We start from the raw sequence: 20975 nt of genomic DNA on the forward strand, positions 1-20975 counted from the left end.
AGGCTATTTATACAAGTAACTTATTTCCATTGGGGAGAGTGCATTGCTGGGGAAGCTATTCTCAACGTGCTCTGTCTTCACAACTCATTCAGGCTCATTTTCCACTTCCTAAAATGATGTATATGTTGCTAATTTTCCAATAAACTCATAGGTGAACTTTAAGGATACATAAAAAGAAGATAAGCATAAACTCTGTGTTATACAATATTTTGCCACAATAAATAAACTCAATGAAAAAGAGACAAGAGTTGAGGCAGCAATTAAAACTGAGGACGAGGGTACATCTGTGTGTGTGCATGTGAGGGCGTGTGCACGTGTGCATGTGTCTGCTGTCCACCGGTAGTCATCGAGCCCGGGGGAGTGCAGGCATCCGGGGGCACCTTTGGAGACCAAGCATACAGGGCCTGGCTTCACAAGGGCCCTTCCCCACTGTTCAGAGGGTGTTTCTCAGCAATGCACCGCCTGGGAGCGGGGCAGGGGGTCAAGAAAGGGCCTGGAAACAGTGGCGCTGAGCTGAGCTGACTGGGTGAACCCTCTCTCCACAAGATGGGCAGTTTCAGCTCACACTTTGACCAAAACAGAAGTGGTCCCAATAGAGCCATCCAATAAGCGTTCAAAGAAAAAGCACTGCTAAAGCTAACGCCTGCCGTTCCCAGTGACGTGCACATACAACAAGGCCTCTCAGTGCTCAGAGCTAAAAATTAAAATTTTTTAAATAAAAAGTTGATCTGGAACCTTGCCTTGTTCTAGATATAAGCACTACTCACCGAAAGATAGCTTGAACTAAAAACCCATCTTGTTAAGTTGCATTCCAATCAAATGTTATTTTCGGTTGTTTTGATCAAGTTTGTACTAATAGCTAATCCTGTAAAAACTCAATCTAGAAAACTTAAATACTTACTACCTTTTGGCAGAACAAAATGTAAGAGTTAAAGTTTGCATTCACAGACATCCTCTTGCTGAAGATACTTGACAGGGAGATCAGCAAAAGATTCTCAAGCACAGAAACATGTTACATTAAGGAAAAATTCTCTAGGAAAAGTAAATGGAAATACAGGTTCAAGGAGACGAAGAATAAAATCCCTGCATTTTAGATGGAGGATGGTGGATTCCAAGGTATCATGATGACTGGATTCCACCAGACATATTTAAAACAGTGATGCAGTAGCTTTGTTTTAAAATGACACTATTCAGAATGGCAAATAACCTGCCTTGCAGCAAGTTATATTTATACAAAACCACTGATATCAACTCACAAGAGGGATGCAGAGCTTGTCATATTCTTTTAAGGCAAACAGGAGGCTGCTGTTATAAACTGCCCCTAAACCATCCAGGATGGCCCACGAGCCCCTGCTGCCCATCTGAGGTGTGCCTGCAGACAGCCACACACCACTAACCCAATGCGTGCACCGCCATGACCAGAAACCGATGCATACCTGTGCAGCCTTCACTGGCATGCCTGGGCTCTCCTTTTTTTATATACCAATGTGCTTTGACAAAGACCAAAAACAGGGTACCCCTGCTTTCCAGCAAGTCCATACCCTGTGGGAAGCAGAGCCAGGCCTCAGAAGCCTCCAGGACTGGGACCCAAAGCCTCACGCCCTAGAGACAAGCTCTCGCCTCGTGCCTTACACACAAGCACATAAACCTTCCGGGGCCCAAAGATTCTGAGGACACTGTTTTATAGCTCACCCAAAACTGTCCGCCACCATCTTAAGTGACAAGAAGAGGAACCAGAGACGGTTAACAACTGTCCGGTCTCCTGCAACCACACAGGCCGGGAGCCCAGCGCTGCCTGCAGATGTTCACGGTGGAGCCATATGTGTGCCTTCAGCCCTGTGGACTCCTCCCGCTAATGCAATTCCTCCAAAAGGTCACCTGCATGCACACAGCTGCAGAAACCATGCAGGCTCTCTGTAACTATCCTTACAAGCACAATGGGGTCTTAGATCTTTGTAACAAAAAAAAGAAAAAAAAAACAGTCTTGGTGGTTTTTCAATGACAGTACCTTTCTCCATTCACATATAACCCGACTTCAGAGCTGGAAGTTTCTAACCTTTACATACAAAAAGCGATAAACCCTCAAAAAGTTAAATACAGAATTACCGTGTAACCCAGCAATTCCACTCCTAGGCATACACCTAAAAGAAATGAAAACACGGATTCAAACAGATACATGCACCCAATGTTCATTAGCAGCATCATTCACAATAGCGAAAAAATGGAAATAACCCAAGTATCCACAGACAGATGAACAGGTAACTAACAGGTGGTCCATCCATACAAAGGAATATTATTCAGCCATAAAAAGGAATGAGGTTGTGGCACAAGCTACAACATGAATTTAACCTTGAAATTCTGAGTAAGGGACTTCCCTGGTGGCGCAGTGGATAAGACTCTGCGCTCCCAATGCAGGGGGCCCGGGTTCAATCCCTGGTCAGGGAACTAGATCCCACATGCATGCTGCAACTAAGAGTTCACATGCCACAACTAAGGAGACCACCTGCCGCAACTAAGACCCAGTGCAACCAAATAAATAAGTAAATAAACAAATAAATAAAAATAAATACAAAAGTTAAAAAAAAAAGAAATTCTAAATGAAGTAAGTCAGACACAAAGGACAAATCTTGCATGATTCCACTTATATGAGGTTCCCCAGAGCAGGCAAACTCACAGAGGCAGATAGATTCATGGGTATCAGGGCTGAGGGGAGGGGAAGGGGGAATTAGTGTTTAAGGGGGACAGAGTTTCTGTTTGGGAACATGAAAAGCTTTGGAAATAGATGGTGATAGTAATGGTTGTACAGCATCGTAAATGTAGCTAATGCCACTGAATCGTACACTTAAACATCATTAATATGGCAGATTTCTATGTCGTATATATGCTAAAATGTTTTTTAAAAATTAATAGTGTAATAGACTAAAGCCATTGACTTAGATACTTAAAATAGGTAAACTGTATGTTAGGTGAACTACATATCCCAATAAAGCTGAAAATAACTTCTAAAAGGATCCCTGAATTCACACTGAAGAAAACAGAAGTACTAACAAGCCCCTTTGCAACAGTCTCACCAGCAGCCCACAGCCGTCCACCTCCACCCCTGGTTTAATCTTTGACCAAAATACTATGCTCCCAAGGGCGGGACAGGGCTGAGTATGAAATGAAGCACACACATACTTTCACTCAAGGAGAAAAGCATTTTAATAGAGAAAAACACAACTCCTACTCCACACACTAAGCCACAGACGTCTCATTATGGCTGTCATTTTTCTTACAGGCTGGAATGTCCAAACAGCTCAAAACTGCACAAAGGTTAAAAATCAGGAAAGCGCACAATCACCATAATGGTAAAGTGCCAGGAGGGGTCAGGAGCAGTGAAGAGTGGGAACCCAGGCACAAAGGACCATGGGGAGGGACTGGTCAGGAGACAAGAGAGGTCAGAACTCTGCAAATGAAGGCTGTGGCCACAGCCAGGACTCACCCACCGGCGCAGGCTGACCCCAGGCCCCACAGCCACTCCACCAGGGAGGCAGTGCGGCAGCCACAACTTGCAGCCCCTTCCAGAAAGACAGGAATGCCTCTGAGGCTGACTTTGGCTTGAGGACCACCCCTGCCAGAAACCCTTCCTTAGACCACACAGCCCACCAGGGACACCGCCACCCATACCCCAGCCCCACAGCTCTCGGGGTCAGACGGTGGCTCTGCCACCCTTACCAGCATTTCCCTAATAACTGCACAGTTCATCCTGTCTTGGTGTCTTCTCAAGAGTACTCAGACTAACGCTAGAATGCTATTCAGATGCTAGTTTTTGGATGATGTCTCAGAATACAGCCAAGTAGGGAGCGCCAAGAATTGGTCCCTGCACCCAACCAACCAGTAAGCTGGCAAAAACAGAGAGAATCAAGTTTTTCAGCACTCTGGAATCTAATCAAAAACCTGCCGCAACCAGGGGAGTGCTTGGTGAAGGAGGAGGCTACTAAATTTCAGCATTTAAGAAACCTCTGGGGACTTCCCTGGTGGCACAGTGGTTAAGAATCCGCCTGCCAATGCAGGTGACACAAGTTTGATCCCTGGTCCGGGAAGATCCCACATGACGCAGAGCAACGAAGCCCACGAGCTACAACCACTGAGCCCACGTGCCACAACCACTGAAGCCCGCACGCCCCAACTACTGAGCCCACATACCACATCTACGGAAGCCTGCGTGCTCTAGGGCCCGCGTGCCGCAACTACTAAGCCTGTGTGCCACAACTACCGAAGGCCACGCACCTAGAGCCCATGCTCCGCAATGAGAGAAGCCACCGCAATGAGAAGCCTGCACACTGCAATAAACAGCAGCCCCCGCCCGCCGCAATTAGAGAAAGCCCACGTGCAGCAACAAAGACCCAATGCAGCCAAAAGAAAAAAAGAAAAAGAAACCTCTGTTAGGTCACTGGCTAAATGCTAAGATAACAGAACAGAGACTTCAGTGACCAAACATAACAGGGAATACAGTCATTGCAAAAAAAAAACTCTGGAAAAAGTCACTAAATAAAGAGACAACTAACAGTCTTCAACAGCAACAGCAACTGCTGGCAAGGAAGGAGAACCTGATTTCCAGAGTTATCACATAATAAAATGTCAGAATGTCCAGTTTTCAACCAAACAATAACAAGGCACATGAAGAAACAGAAAACTATGGTCCATTCACAGGAAGAAAAAGAAATTGACAGAAGCCACCCCTGAGGAAAGCTAGACAGTGTCTTACAAGACAAATATCCTAAATCAATTATCTCAAATAAGCTCCAAGAGCTAAAGGAAACAAGAGAACAATGTCTGAAAAAACAGAATGTCAATAAAGAGACAGATTATAATAGAGACCACAAAGAAATTCCGGAACTGAAAACAGAGTAACTGAAATGAAAAATTCAGCCGAGGAAGGAGAACAACAGCAGATCTGAGCAGGCAGAAGGAAGGACCAGAGAACCTGAAGACAGGGCAATCCAAACCATCCAGTCTGAGGAGCAGGAGAAAAGAGAGTAAAGAAAAATCAACGGTAAGTGTTAGACCCATCACCCCTGGAGCCTACTCCAGGACAAGACCACTGTCGCCTGCACGATCCCTCCCAGGCAGGAGACAACACAGCTCCACGACCCACCGGCCACGCAAAAGGTTTTCAGAGAGGCTCAACTCACGTGGAGGGCACCACAGGCAAGAGGCGGCCAGCCACTCAAGTGAAGATCATGGGCCGACTCATCATATGTGACATCTCAGTTTTTTGGCCACAGCTTGACACTCTTCAGCTACAACAACAACCATACACTCTCATTCTGGCTGCTTGTGGTCGGTGGACGCTGCCGACATCATGAGATACGACAGACACACACATGCCAGTGGGTCTCAGGCATGAAAAGCAGAGAAGAGGGCTTTGGTCTCCTTCAAGTTAAACTGGAGTTGGCACCACACAGGCGGAGACTTCATCTTGACCCACCACACACTCACATACCCACACACCCTCACACATCTATTTTCACAAATAAATGTGTAAGTCACTTAGGTTGGAACAAGAGTAAATAAAAGCACAGTAGTACATCTCTGTGGCCTTGGGGTAGGCAATGACTTCTTAGATGTGACGCCAGGGGCACAAGCAACAAAAGAGAAGACTGATAACTGACTTACAACTTACAACTTCGGGGCTTCCCTGGTGGCGCAGTGGTTGAGAGTCTGCCTGCCAATGCAGGGGACACGGGTTCGTGCCCCAGTCCAGGAGGATCCCGCATGCCACGGAGCGGCTGGGCCCGTGAGCCATGGCCCCTGGGCCTGCGCGTCCGGAGCCTGTGCTCCGCAACGGGAGAGGCCACAACAGTGAGAGGCCCGCGTACCGCAAAAAAAAAAACAAAACTTACAACTTCGGTGCATCAAACAATACCATCGGGAAAGTGACAAGACAACCACAGAGCAGAGAAAATATCCAAAAATCATACATCTGATAAAAGACCTATTTGTAAAGAACTCATAACAATAAAAAGACAAATAACCCAACTTTTTAAATTAGCAAAGGATGTGAATAGACATTTTGCCAATGAACATATCCAAATGGCCAAGAAGCACATGAAAAGATGCTCAACACCATTAGTCAGTAGGGAGATGCAAATCAAAACCACTTTACACCCACTAGGATGGCTATTTTAAAAAAAAAACAGAGAAAAACAAGTGTTGGAGAGGATGTGCAGAAACTGGAACCCTCATATGCAGCTGGAGGAATGTAAAGTGGTACAACCATTTTGGAAAAGGGTTTGCAGTTCCTCAAAAAGTTCAAGACAGATTTAGCATGTGATCCAGCAATTCCACTCGTAGGTCTATACCCAAGAGAACTCAAATCACATGTCCACACAAAAACTTGTATACAAATGTTCAGGGCAGCATTATTCATAATCACCAAAGGTGAAAACCCAAATGTCCATCAACGATGGCGGGATAAACAAATGTGTATCCGTACAATGGAATATTATTCAGCCATAAAAAGGAATGAAGTACTACTGCTACGTGGTGCCCTAGGGATGAATGTTAAAAACATTATACTAAGTGAAAGAGGTCAGACACAAAAGACCACTACTGGAGATTCCATTTATATAAAGTGTCCAGAAGAGGCAAAGTTATAGAGACAGAAAAAGATCAGTGGTTGTCTGGGGCTGGTGGTGTTGAGGGAAAATGGGGAATGACTTTTCCTGAGTATAGGGTTTCTTTGAGGGAAAATGAGATTAGATTAAGATGGTGGTTGCACAACTCTGTAAATATACTATAAACCACTGAACTGAACACTTTAAATGGGTGAACTTTATGGTATATAAATCATATCTCAGGGACTTCCCTGGCGGTGCAGTGGGTAAGACTCCGCGCTCCCAATGCAGGGGGCCCGGGTCTGATCCCTGGTCAGGGAAATAGATCCCACATGCATGCTGCAACTAAGAGTTCGCATGCCACAACTGGGGAGCCCGCATGCCGCAACTAAGGAGCCCTGGAGCCGCAACTAAGGAGCCCACGGGCTGCAACTAAGACCTAGTGCAACCAAATAAACAAATAAATATTTTTTTAAAAATCGTATCTCAGTAAAGCTGCTACAAGAATAAGCAGAAAGAGCCCATAGAAACCAAGGGTCCTCTGCCCTGCTTGTGCTGCACAACGCCAAGCACACAGCCAGCACCTGCAACACCCCCACAGCTCAGCTGCTGAGCTGCACCCTTCTTTGCACAGACGTCCTTGTTCTGGACAGAAGTCACCCTCGGGGTACACGGCATTTCTGGTGACACACTCCGGCACAGGGCCCTCTCCATCCTTCACAGGCATCCCTCCCTTCTGTCCACGGAGGCATAGCGGGCCGCTCCCAGGGACAGTCCCCACCCACCACAGACAAGCGCCCCCATGCGGCCGGGCCCGAGGGCTGGCATGCACAGGCCTGGAGTTCTGTGGTCTATCTGCACCAGCCACACTGTGCCCCTGCTCAGGCCCACTGCCGAGCTTCCTCCCCATCCCCTCACTGGCGTGAGCCTTGTTCCCAAGAACCATGATGTCACTCCACGGGCTAAACACAGCAGCAGTGCACACATTCTTAACGGGCGATAGCACCCTCACGAGGGTGAAACTGGTTCTGGGGGACAAGACAATCTCAGACATCACAACAGCTCGCAGCCCTCCGAATCCAGACCTACAGTGTAGGTGTGCTATTAAAATTTCACAGCAGGGAGAAGAGGCATCAGGAATCAGAAAGGCCAACATAAGGAAGAAGGCTGAGAGCACAGGCCTGGAGGGCTCTCTCCTGCAACACTCACGATGGTCAGGGAGGGCAGAGGCGTGGTGTGTGCTGACAGCCGGCCACACTGGGGAGGGGGCCAGATGAAGCACCTCAACACGCAAACATGGTCTTGACCACACAAAACTGAGCTTCATACTCACCGTCCGGGAGTCGGGAAGGGAGCAACAGGCCTCGTCTGCCCAGTTCCGCCAGTGCCAGACACCCGCCATGCCAGGCGTTGTCTGTCTCCTGGAAACTGAAAGCACAAAGAGCCTGAGACCCAGCACGATGCCCCCCACAGCCCAGAGTGAAAGTCCACCCCCTGGGCCAAAAGCCTCACTAAAACCCTGAGTGAGTTTATAAAATATCGGTCAGTAACAAGATAAGGTACTCCAAATCAACTGAAGGTAACGGCCATGTTCAGATCTCCAGAGAATGAGTAAAAATCCTGGGTCAGGGGCTTCCCTGGTGGCGCAGTGGTTGAGAGTCCGCCTGCCGATGTGGGGGACGCAGGTTCATGCCCTGGTCCGGGGGGATCCCACGTGCCACGGAGCGGCTGGGCCCGTGAGCCATGGCCGCTGAGCCTGTGCGTCCGGAGCCTGTGCTCCGCAACGGGAGAGGCCACAGCGGTGAGAGGCCTGCGTAACCGCAAAAGAAAAAAAAAAAAATCCTGGGTCAGCCTCACATGCCCCAGGGGGAGCAGCCCACACACGTGCCCACTGCACCTTCGGGCCAGAGCAGCTAGCTCTCTCAGCCGTTTAAGCAGTTGCGCCGCTCAAGAAACGCTGGGCTCACAACACAGTGACTGCACCAAATGAAGGTTAGGAAAATGTTCGCAGGAAGGGCAAGGAGACCCGCTTTTCATGGAGCCCCTGCTGGCTTAAATGATGAATACTGAAATTAGGAAGTTAGAATAAAACGGCATATACAGAACTCTTTTTGTACTGTTTGAAACAGACTTTCAATAAACAACTGAAAAGCCAGTCAACTCATAAGCAAAATTTCGTATTTAATAAAGCTTTCCTGAAGTGGTTTGGAAGCTCTCATGTTTAAAGGTGCAGTTCTGGCATTATAACTAGCGAGAATAACTCTTTCTTACATCAACAACTGTTTCTTACATCAATAACTGTTCTGAGAGTTTCCACGCTTGGCTGCCAAAATAAACATGGAAATATACTTCACCCAAAAAAACAGAGAAATTATAGGACTCTCTCCAATTCTGAATAAATTAATTTGATGGCAAAGAAATGTTTAGGAAAACCGAATAAATTGCATCACTGGCTGGCAACAAACACAAGAATACTCAGATAGGATAGAAGCTAGGCTTATCTTTTCACTCAAAATACACTTAGCAGGGTCTCCCACGTGCCAGGCCCTGCTCTGGGCTCTGCGGAGACACGCTGACCAAGACAGACACAAAAGCTGCCCTGGACCTCGCCAGCAACCAGTGACTGAATTCCAATTATAACTTTCTTAAGTTCCAGATGTTTATTAAATGTCTGTCCCAAAGACTATATGACCGTTTCCACAATTTAATATTGCACTTTGTGTACTTCAGGATTTCCGTTGGAGAGAAGTGCTTTATGCTTTCCATAAAAGATTTAATAACATTTGGAAGAACCTGATAAAAGGTCAGCAGTACGATGACTCAATTATCACTAAGACAATCGCCAGTGTTTCTCAACTAAACGTGTGTGCGCTGTCGCTTGTCAACAGCTGTGGACAGTGCAGGACCTTGCGTCGGGCTGTAAAATGCCTGTGGCCCAAGGGGGGGCCGAGGAGGACCACGGCGTCCTGCCTGCGCTGCTGCCTTTGCTCTCCCACTCCAGGAGGACGTGGACCCTCTCCAAGGCCAACCTGCACAGCGGGGATGGACGCAGACACTAGGACGCAGAGTACCGTGTACCGCCAGAGTGCCCAGTGCCTGAGGGCAAGCTCCTGCCCCAGAGCCAAGCCCCAGACAACCGTGGGAGGGCCTGGGGTCCCAGAGGAGTGGAGACAACAGCAAACAGAAGGGCCGAGACAGCAGGTTCGGGAGACAGAGAGGCCAAGATGGGCTCGGGGTCACTGGCCTCACATCAGCAAGGGGACCCAATGAGGACCACCTGGAAGAGCAGAGTGGGGCGGCGTGGAGGGCGCGGGATGAGCGGAGAAGACGTTCTTATCCTTCCACCCACCTCATACCCACTGTCCCTAGAAGGACACGGAGAAAGGGGGACAGTGTGTGCAGGGTGCAGAGCAGAAGGGGACACCCCATCACCTTCATCTCCTTCTGAACTTTTAACTGCAAACAGCACTAGAACTCAAGGAAAAGCCTGGGAAGGAGCCGTGAAGAGTACTTCCTGCTGAGACGGGGCTGCTCCCGCGGCCACAGCAGCACCACCAGGGAACACCCAGGACCCAGGCCGCAGGGCTGAGGCCCGTCTGCTGACTGGAGACTCCCGCGGGCTTAGTGCAGATGGCAGACACAGAGGACCCGGAAAGGCCTTCCGGGGCAGGCTGCTTGCACCCACCCTGGACTGGTGGGGCTGGGCACCATCTCTGGGATCCTGTCCTGAGGCCATTGAGGGGCTAACGCGTGGTTTTCTAAGTGGTGGGAGGGGTGGGGGAGTGCAGGTACTGAAGGGCACCTGCACATTCTGGGGCGGGACCTGGGAGGGGGGCAGAGGGCCGGAGGAGGTCCTGTGGGGCTCAGTGGGAGGCCCCAGCCACAGAATCTGGCCCAGAAACAGGGCAGGGAGCGAGGTAACAGTCCCAGGAGTCGGGTGTTCTTACATATAAGAGAATTAATGTCCTATTTCTGACCCACTGCAGAAATGGCTGGCAGCTCACCACATACCCCAGGAGGACACGAGGGAGGAGACCAGAGCGGCCTCTGTGCTGGGTCGCCAGCCGGCCCAACCGCCCTGCCAACCTCACACCCCAGCCCAGCTGGTCCCTGCTTCTCCCGGCTGCGCTGACTCCTTTCTACGGCCTGTTCTGCAATCAGGAGTTTCACGCCCATTGTGGGCGGTCCTGTCCAGGGAAAGACTGCCTCCCCGAGGACCCACTCAGGCCCCTTCGCTCAATGTTGTGTTGGGCTTCTGGCCTTGGGAATCCGGAGCAGTGAGACCATTTCTACCCTCCACAACCCAGACACAAAGATCAGAGGAATTCATTAAAACGACAAAATAAAGGCAAAGCAGCGTTTGGAGATTAACTAGGACGAGTGAAACTGGACTAAGGCTGCAGGCCGAGAGGAAGGAACATACACCTGACCAGAGAAGCATGTTTTGGGAGAAAAGATGCTAGCGTTCAGGGGAGACACGTTGGGGTGAAGGGCTCACAGCCCTTGAGGCAGAGGCACAACAGCTAGAGAAGTGATGGGGTTTGAGAGCCGCACGGGAGGGGACCCATGAGCGCATGGGAGGGGAGACTGCAGAAGGAGCAGCAGAAGGAAGGGCTGGACAAAGACGGCTTCAAATAGCCAGAGTGCTGTGTGGAAACCCTCTAAGGAAGGAAAGAGGAAAGCGAAGCGCTTGAGGGAGGCAGACAGCCACCCCAGGGGAAGGCGCTGGGAGGAAAGGCTGGAGGCCCTGGCTCCTCCATCCTCCCAAACCCCCCACGCCCCTGGTTGCCCTGAACCCACACCTCTTCACCCAGGACCAGTGGGGTGCCCGTGTCATCTCGTGCCCATCAGCAAGCCCCCGAAAAAGAACTCCAGGAAGACACTCTACAAGTCAGTAGAGTCATCGTGCAGACCCACGGTTCTACAGAGTCCCGCGAAGCAGCACGTGTCTCCTGCCACAAGAAGACACAGTGGCCACACACGCAACATTACTCTGAAACAGTAGTGTGAAACGGTTTCCTGCAGTCCTTAAACCTCACCAAGCAGGCTCGGGGCCCAGGGCAGGAGGAACCCGCGCCCCTGGGACCCCGTGGGCCGGCTCGGTGACTGAGGCCTAAGTGCCCATGAACACCAATAGCACAGCTCTCACACGCATGGGGGCACCAAGAAGAGAAACAACCGGCTGACAAGGGTGGGACCACAAATGGGGGCCGAACACAACACCCATTCTCAAATCACCTGCTTCTGAAACCGAGGGGCAAGCAGAGCAACAGTCCTGGTGAGCAGTTGCACTAACGGGGCACCCCCCAGCCCAGCTGCGCTGCTTGGGGCTCTGCCCTTTGCTCGGGGCTCTGCCCTTTGCCCCTGGCCTGCAGGCCCCAGGCTCAAACTCCCACACCTGCCACCTGCACCTCCCGGCCCACACCTGCACCTCGGGCAGGCCGAGGGTCCCCAGGAACCCAAGAGGTGAGGACAGATGCAGCACAACCACTGGCACATGTGGCTACGAGATTTACATCTGATGAAATTAAATAAAATTTGGAATTCAGACCTCAGTCACACTAGCCTCTTTTGAGATCTCAACAGCCCCAGATCTAGAACAGGCCATCATCACAGAAAACTCTCTCGGACAGAGCAGCCCTGGTTTCATTCCAATGAAAACAAGTTTCCTTGAAGGATACGTTTCTATGTGTGGACACGCACAAAACTGACTTCTTTCTCCTTAAGGTTTTTAAATGTAATGGAGTCTAAGCTGACAAAAGAAATATATCAGGGTGGGATGAATTGGGAGATTAGGATTAACATATATACTAATATGTATAAAATAGACAACCAATGTATAGCACAGGGAGCTCCACTTCACTGTACAGTAGAAACTAACACAACATTGTAAAACAACTATACCCCAATTTTTTAAAAACAAAGACGTATTAGGGGAACACACACACACACACACAAGAAATATATCAGAAATAACTAGAGTCCTCAAATTTAACTTCAAAAGGAAAAGAAATGGCTTCAGAGAATCTGATAACTAGCTCAACTGAAAGAAAACGTAGGAGGAAGTAAGGAAAGAAAAGCCACTGCTCTTACCCAGAAACACATCTACCCCTCTGATCTCCCCACATACCTGAAACAGTCCAGCACAGACCCGGCCACATCATCCGCCAGCTCTTTGGGAAGTCTTCCAGCCAACCTACCGATTCTGAAAAGCAGAAGCAACGTCAGCATCTGTCAGCATCACCAGCCTGTCAAGGGCACACGCTACACTAGGAACGTCCCACGTGACTGTCCTTCTCTCCAGAGGATGGCAAAGAGGCTGATTCTGCTCCATAAAAGCCACCTGCCCCATCAGGGAGCCCATCACACTGACATACAGAGACAGGACAGGCATCTGGGGGACCAAGGCAAAGGGAGCCCACAGGGCAGGTGTACTTCTTAGACAGTCAACGGCTCCCAGCTCAGGCCACCAAGATCCATCCCATGCTGCATGCCAACCGGGCCGGCTCCCATCAGGCCACTGCCCAGGCTGGGTCCCGGCCAGCGGCGCCCCAGAAAGGCCCACCCTCCCAGCCCATCGTACTCCAAGCAGACAAGACTTTGGGCTCTGAGGCTGGCCAAAAGCCCCCATGTGAGCCTCCTCACCCCAGCATTCGCTATGTGAGTGGATTGGCACGGACACCCAGAACCTCTGTGGGGAGGGCCCATGGGCACCTTCACCCATTTTCCTTTTCTCCACAACATCTCCTTTGTAATCTGTCCCCTAACCCGCCCTGGCCCCACTGGGTGTGCCGGGGCACCTGTGTTGGCTGTTCCCTTAGGTGTAGCAGAGAGGGATGCCAGCCCCTCCTGGGGGCTCTGGAATCAAGTGAGGCTGTGCAGCATCTGCTCCCTACATGGGGGGCCACCCCTGGCTCTGGAGGCAGGAGGTGGGGGTCGTGGCAGTGAGGACGTGAGGAGCAAGGAAAGAAACACCTGAAGGTAAAAAAGGCAAACGTGCTCATTCCAGCCAGAAGGGCAAGAAAATGAAGAAGCCACTGACCAACCTCAGTGATTTTCTTGAAAATTAGAACAAAGAGCAGTAAATGTGAATTAGGAAAAAATCATTCTGCCTTTTAAAACTCTCAGAGCTGTTTGCAGCCCTCCAATTCCACAGGAAGTACTGAATGATTAAGGAGACTCAGGAGACCTGCAGGCATCTGGGGCATAAGCTGTGAGCCCCCAGCCCAGCCCCCCGACCAAGTGCAGTCACCTACCCTTTGGCCGCAGACCATCGCACGATCGTGTCCTTGTCCTTCAGCCCAACCAGCAGCTGCTCTGGAAGAACACAGGAAGGCCGGTCTGTGAGCCCCACGGAACCACCCAGAGTTCTAGATGAGCTCTCAGTTCCCAGCTTTAAGGTAACCCACCCTGCACACCACTCAAAACAGTACCATAAAGGCAATTCCATGAAGAACCTCAATTCTAATCACAATAAAAGGACATTTCCTTCTGTGTGTCTTTAAGTCATCATTTAAGGGCAATTTCTATCTTAGCTCCTAACAGTCACTGGGCAGAGAGCACCAGCGAGGAAGGCCAGAGGCTGATGAGGGAGGCTTCCCAGAGAAAACAGCTTCTGCCAGAGGCTGCAGAGAGCAGCTCTCCTAGGGACAGGGTCTGAGAAATGCTCAGCTTCTAGGAAAGGCCGCACAGAGGGCTCCCAAGCAGTACAGGCCTTGCAAGCCGGTCAGTGGAAGCCCTGGTGGAGGGTACACGGCAGCACAGGAAGCCTGATGCGGAGGCAGGACGGAGCCTGTGGAGGTGCACAGGCGCACTGCGACCAGGGCGGTCTAGGGCCGCAACGGGCGGCGGGGGAGACGGCAGATGCACAAAGCCCCAGACTCACCTCCGACCCTGCAAAGACCAGAGGTGGGGCCAGGTCCCCTGCAGGCCGAGATGAGGTAGCCCCCACTCACCTATCACACTCTCCACCTCCTCGGGGACGTCGTCCTCTCCATCGCTGTCAGGGGTCTCGGACTGTACCCCTGGATCTGTAGGACTCTGGACACCGAGCTGCAGGCTCGCAATCAAGGAGCGGCAGCCACGCTGGTACCTGCAAGGAGCAAACAAACACACCTCAGACCTTCTGCGACAACTTGGAGCTAGAAGATCCTGATGACTGAATTCAACAATTTAGTGTCACTGTGAAAATTCCATGTGCTTTACAGGTACAGGATGGACAGGAAGGAAACTGAGCAGTAACTGTCACCAGCATGGATTGTCAAGGAAGATAACAACCTCAACTGAGCCACAGAACAGATTCACCTTCTAGATGACTCAGAAACCCTCATGTGTCGGAAAGCTTTCTTAGCAGAAAGGCAGGTGACAAAGCGTGACAACAAGAATGCACCCAACAGGGCTTCCCTGGTAGCGCAGTGGTTAAGAATCCGCCTGCCAATGCAGGGCACACGGGTTCGAGCCCAGGTCCGGGAAGATCCCACATGCCGCGGAGCAACTAAGCCCGTGAGCCACAACTACTGAGCCTGTGCTCTAGAGCCCGTAAGCCACAACTACTGGAGCCTGCGCTCTAGAGCCCGTGAGCTACAACTACTAAAGCCTGTGTGCCTAGAGCCCGTGCTCCACAACAAGAGAAGCCACTGCAACGAGAAGTCTGCGCACCGCAACAAAGAGAAGCCCCCGCTTGCCGCAACTAGAGGAAGCCCGCGCACAGCAACAAAGACCCAACACAGCCAAAAATAAATAAATAAAAATGAATAAATTTTTTTAAATTATTTTTTTAAAAAAAGAATGCACCCAACAGAAATGGCAGGGAGGGCACGCTTGAACCCACTGGCCTTGACCTTATTTCCACAGGCTCTGCCTCCAGGTCTCCCACCTGAGCAGAGCCCCACCCCCTGCCTCCGGGCCAGACGCCCGCCTTCCACACCAGGGGCCACAGCTGGTCCATGCCAGCTCCCACAGATCCTGCCTCCTGAATGGCTCTCACCACTTCCTGCCGCCCACATCCCCTCCCCACCGGCTGAGGCCACCAGCATCGTCTCCCGCAGTGCCATGAAGGGGCCAGCAGCACAGACCAGCTCAGCTGTCTGACTGCACAGCCCCTGAGCCTCTGCCTGCCTCAGTTTCCCATCTGTAAAATGAAGCCCCACCCAGAGGGCTGCAACGAGGCCGGGTGGGAGGACGTGCACAAAGCACTCAGACCAGGCCCTGTGCAGAGAAAGGCCCAGGAATGCCTCCCCTCCTAGAAGCAGGACAGGCACGCTTGGGCCTGACTCTGGGGCAGCCCCAGCTCAGGACAGGGCCTGGGGCATAAAAGGTGACAGGTCGAGTTACGGCATGATTATTGGGGGCCGCAGCCTAAGGTCAAGTCCAGTTCCAGAGAACTGGGGCTTCAGAGACAGAGCCAACTCAGACACTGTTTAGCTGTGGCCCTGAGGCCTCAGATTCCGTGAAACAAGGATGGTGTGGGCAGTTCCCAAGATGGAGGTTCAATCAACCGCCAATGACCAGTGACTTCATCAACCCGGACTATGCAATGAGGCCTCCAATAAAACCCAAAAGGAAGACTTCCCTGGAGGTCCAGTGGTTAAGACTCCGAGCTTCCAATGCAGGGGGCGCAGGTTTGATCCTTGGTCTGGGAACTAAAATCCCACATGCCACATGGCCGGGCCAAAAAAAAAAGGAGTGGGTTAGGAGAGCTTCCAGGTTGGTGAACACAGGGAGGAGCAGGAAGGGTGGGGAACTCAGAGGGCATGGAAGCCTTGTGCCCTCTCCCCAGGCCCTGCCCTCTGCATCTCTTCCACCTAGCCGTTCCTGAGTTATAGCCTTGTATAATAAACCAGTAATCTCAAATAAAATATTTCTCTGAGTTCTATGAGCCACTCTAGCAAATTATCAAACCATCCAACCTGTAGCCAGACTGTCAGAAACACAGGTGACAACTCCGACTTGCAATTGGGGTCGGCAGAGGGAGGAGAGGTGTTGAGGCGGGGGAGACAGTCTAGTGGGCTGAGCCCTTAAACTGTAGGATCTGGTGCCGTCTCCACAAAGACAGAGTCAAAACTGAGTTACACAGTAGGACACCCAGCTGGTGTCCAACAACTGCCTGGTCCTGGTCTGGAAAAGAACACACATCAGAGTTGTTGTCAGAATCAGAGCAGCAACAGGTAACTGAACCAAGGAGAACGTCACCAGGCACCACAGGATAGGTGTCAAGATCATAAAGCTCCCAGCAAGCAGCAGGCACTTGCCAACGACTGTCGACACTGTTACTGTTCTCCTCCAATGAAGACACACGAGGACTTTACCTCACAGGAAAAGTTCTCTATATCGTCCAGCAACCAGGGACCAGACAGGCTGCCACTGGACTTTCCCTCCTGACTTAACCACAAATCTAGACAAAGTGTATATACCAACCGCTGGCAGGCACAAGATGACAACCAAGGCAGGGCTACAATCCCTCAGAGCAGGGAAGCCCGCAGGTGCACCCAACTTCCCCTCTGCTTCCTCCCAAAGGCACTTTCTAAACCACAGCACAGAAAAGCACAGCCCGAGCATAGCCGCCGTCCTGCTGGGCAGAAAAAACAAATCATGACTAGTGAGGTGGCTACTAAGTGGGGATTGACGCTGAAGGAAGGGGCGCTGAGACGGCATCCCAAATTCTCCCTGGATCCTCAGGCAGCTGTGAGGCGTGTGAGACCCAGACATGCCATCAGAGAGCAGCTGGAAGGCCAAGAGCCAAACAGAGTCCAGAGGGCAAGTAACGCTGGGCAGTCACTGAAGTGTGGGTCCAGCAGGAAGGACTGAAAGGCCACGCATGAGACGTGAGCAGCTGCTGCAGGAGCAAGGGCCACACCCCAGCGGGGGGAACTGAGAAGGCCTGCGCCCCAGACAGCAGGAGGGGCAGTGCGGCCAGTTACCTGCCTGTCACTAAGGGGAAGGTAACCAAAAAGGGAATGAATCTAAAGGATAAAAAGGGGCTTCCCTGGTGGCACAGTGGTTGGGAGTCTGCCTGCCGATGCAGAGGATACGGGTTCGTGCCCTGGTCCGGGAGGATCCCACATGCAGCGGAGCAGCTGGGCCCATGAGCCATGGCCGCTGAGCCTGCACGTCCGGAGCCTGTGCTCCGCAACGGGAGAGGCCACAACAGTGAGAGGCCCGCGTACGGCAAAAAGAAAGAAAAGATAAAAAGAAAATGTATCAGAGGGGATAAAATGAAAAAGACAGATGAGAGAGAAAACAAAGAGCAAGACGGGAGACTGAACCCACCACGTTAATAATCACACTCAGTGTACAGAGAGATACAGACTGAACAAAGTAACTGGGGTGCTAAATTACTCTCCTTCCCACGTAAATGCTTGGAGTACTTGTGATAGTTCATTTTAATGTGTCCAGTTGACCGGGTCACAGTGCCGAGATATTTGCTCAAACATTATTCTGGTTGTGTCTGTGACAGTGATTGTGGGTGAGATTAACATTTAAGCTGTGGGCTTAGTAAAGCAGGTTGCTCTCCCCAGTGTGGTGGGCCTTGCCCAATTCACTGAAGGCCTGAGGATCACAGACAGGCTCACTCTCCCCCAGTGACAGGGATACTTCCTGCCTTCAGACTCAAGCTGAAACATCAGCTCCTCCTGGCCTCCAAGCCTGCCAGATTTGGGGACTTGCCAGCTCCACGAGCGTAAGTCAATTCCTTATGATAAGTCTCTTTACACACACACACCAATTGGTTCTGTTTCTCAGGGGAACCCTAATACAGCACAGAATGTTAATTTTCCACAGCATCTGCAAAGTAACCACTAACATTTAGTCTCATAAACAACTTACAGAACAAGCTGTACACAGAACACCTAAAAGGTATTTCAGTAAAACATCACTAAAACATAACACACTGGGCCTCCCTGGTGGCGCAGTGGTTGAGAGTCCGCCTGCCGATGCAGGGGATACGGGTTCGTGCCCCGGTCTGGGAGGATCCCATATGCCACGGAGCAGCTGGGCCCGTGAGCCATGGCCGCTGGGCCTGCGCGTCCGGAGCCTGTGCTCCGCAACGGGACAGGCCACAACAGTGAGAGACCCGCATACCGAAAAAAAAAAAAAAACATGACACACTTCTCTGGAATTTCCTATAATTGGAGACAAACTTAATCAAATAATTCCTCCCAAACCACACAAATGAATACCTGAAATAAAACTGAAGACTGCTAAAATGCAGTACCACCCTCAGCACAGTAAATAGTCTGTTTCCGTGGGAGCCACTACTTCAAAAGAACCCTTAAGACATCGTTTCCATCCACAGGCAGAGACAGCTCTCCTTTCTGAGTAAACCTCGAGGAAGGAGCCCATGACCCAGACTGCAGTGACCAGACGGAGCTTTCCCTATGGTGCGACCCACGGGTGAGGCTGCCCTACACTTGAATGACAGGCGCTCTCAGTGAGTGAGAAACAAGCCTTCCTTGTCATCGGTTCCACTTCAAAGTTCTACCTGGAAGATGTGGGGTCAGAAAATAACCCAAAGAAAAGGTGTTCCTTTCAAACTCAGAAACACTGCTAAGACTGGGAAAAAAATGAAAGCAGGACACGTCAATCAGCCCGCTGTGTCCAGCCACCTGAAACACCTGGCCCCGTGCCAGCCTCCCGACACACCCTGGCCGCACGGTCACCACTCAGTCCACTCACCTCCACTTGGCCACCTGGGGCTTCAGGAAGGTCAGGCCCAGCCGCTGCACGAGCTTCACCCCAAGCTTCCGGAGCAGGGTCTGGTTGCTGTCAGGGAGCCTGCAGTTGTCCAGGCACTGGAGAACGGTGGCAGCTGTGAACACAGCACGTCCCGCTCAGTCTGGTGGGAAGGGTTTGTGTCACCTCCCAAACCCACCCACCCCACCTGACACGCACAACACCAAAACCAGACACTTCCACGGGACCCCCGACCCCAGTCAGTGTGAAGGCCTACGTCTACGCTGGACCCCTTGAGCTCTGCTTCATAAAGACCCCTTCACCCCAGGTCATTTACTAAGTGCAGCTGGAGTCGGACCTGCCCAGCCCTCTCACTGTGAACCACGGATCTGGAGATGGAATGCAGAGGAACCCAGGGAGGGAACAGTGTCCTGGGCAGAGAGAGCGGGCACGTGCCTGGCGGGCGGAGCACAGGCTGCAGGCCACAAGGACCATGTGGACAGGCTTGAGCATGAGGCTGCAAGAATGGGGAGGGGTCTCTACAAGCAGGGAAACTGTGTGATCGGGCCCCCCTGCTGTCAAGGCTATTTGGGGCAACGAGGAGGGCATCGGGGGAAGCAGAGGCCAGGAGAGCACACAGGACCACGTTTTGTGTGAGACAAGGAGGGGGCGTTCAAGACAAGTTGAAATGGCATCTGGATAACTTCCCAAAAGACCCAAACGGCGCACAGTGACCAGCGTGGGTATAATTGACAGTAACTCAAGATGGACCTGGGATCTGTGTGTGCGAGTCCGTCAAGCACAACGTGTAACGATGCTGAATGGCGACTGCTCATGTTCTCAGGTGTGACAATGACATCAAGGTTATGTTTCCAAAAAGAGTCAACAGATGCCAGTGGAATGACAGGGTGTCTAGGTGGTGGGTGAGGGGGAGCACGGATGAAACAGGAGTGCCCATGAATTCAAAACCTGAAGCTTGTGATAGAAATATGAGAGATCACTCTACCAGTCAGTCTTCCTGTATGTGTATGAAATGTTCCATGGTGAAAACTTCCAGAAATAGACTCTGCTACCTAAATCTGATTCATACATCTTCTAAAACATAGACTAAGAAATTTCTCCTGTTCCAGGGAGTAAGCCTTCCTGCAGCAAAAATCACTATACTAATTTTCATAAGTTGAGGTTCAATCTAAAATTAAGAGAATGAGGCAAAAAGGGCAAATGATGTAGCCATGGTGCTGGGAAGAATGCAGTTGGGCCCCCAGGAAGCGAGCCAGAAACCTCAGGGCTTCATCTACATCCCAAGGCGCCCAGTATCAAGACCAGACAGTCAGGGCATCAGGAACCCAGACCTCCTCCCTAAGAGGCCTGAGGCCTAACAGTCAGATTATTAACACATACACACATACACATACACACACACACACACAAAGAAGACCGAAAAAAAAGACCTATGGTAGTATCCAAATACAGCAAGTCACAGATTTTTGTGCCTGTGAATAAACTGTTAAAGAGACACATTTGATCATAATTCAGGCAAACTTATGTCACAAACACACCCTCACTTACAAATAAATCTTACCGTAGGGTAAACAGTCTTCTCGTTTTCCATGCTTAAATATTTGTGCCTTAAAAAAAAGAAAAAAAATTCTGTTAGAATTTGCAAATACATTTACAAATTTAAAACATAAATTATCAAAACAATTC

General features: G+C 50.8%; 1 protein-coding gene across 1 annotated transcript in view; it reads right to left on the minus strand.

The window, feature by feature from the left end:
- Positions 1-20975, minus strand: part of TBCD (tubulin folding cofactor D) — a 177350-nt gene that overhangs the window by 110726 nt on the left and 45649 nt on the right. Inside the window, exons 8-13 of the mRNA XM_060081511.1 lie at positions 20851-20896; positions 19272-19404; positions 14555-14691; positions 13856-13916; positions 12730-12804; positions 7933-8027 (exon numbers count right to left, since the gene is read on the minus strand). Coding sequence (XP_059937494.1) covers positions 7933-8027; positions 12730-12804; positions 13856-13916; positions 14555-14691; positions 19272-19404; positions 20851-20896 — 547 coding nt within the window. The remainder of the gene's footprint in view (positions 1-7932; positions 8028-12729; positions 12805-13855; positions 13917-14554; positions 14692-19271; positions 19405-20850; positions 20897-20975) is intronic.

This window comes from Mesoplodon densirostris, chromosome 18 (genome assembly GCF_025265405.1).
Source record: "Mesoplodon densirostris isolate mMesDen1 chromosome 18, mMesDen1 primary haplotype, whole genome shotgun sequence".
Lineage (NCBI taxonomy): Eukaryota > Metazoa > Chordata > Mammalia > Artiodactyla > Ziphiidae > Mesoplodon > Mesoplodon densirostris.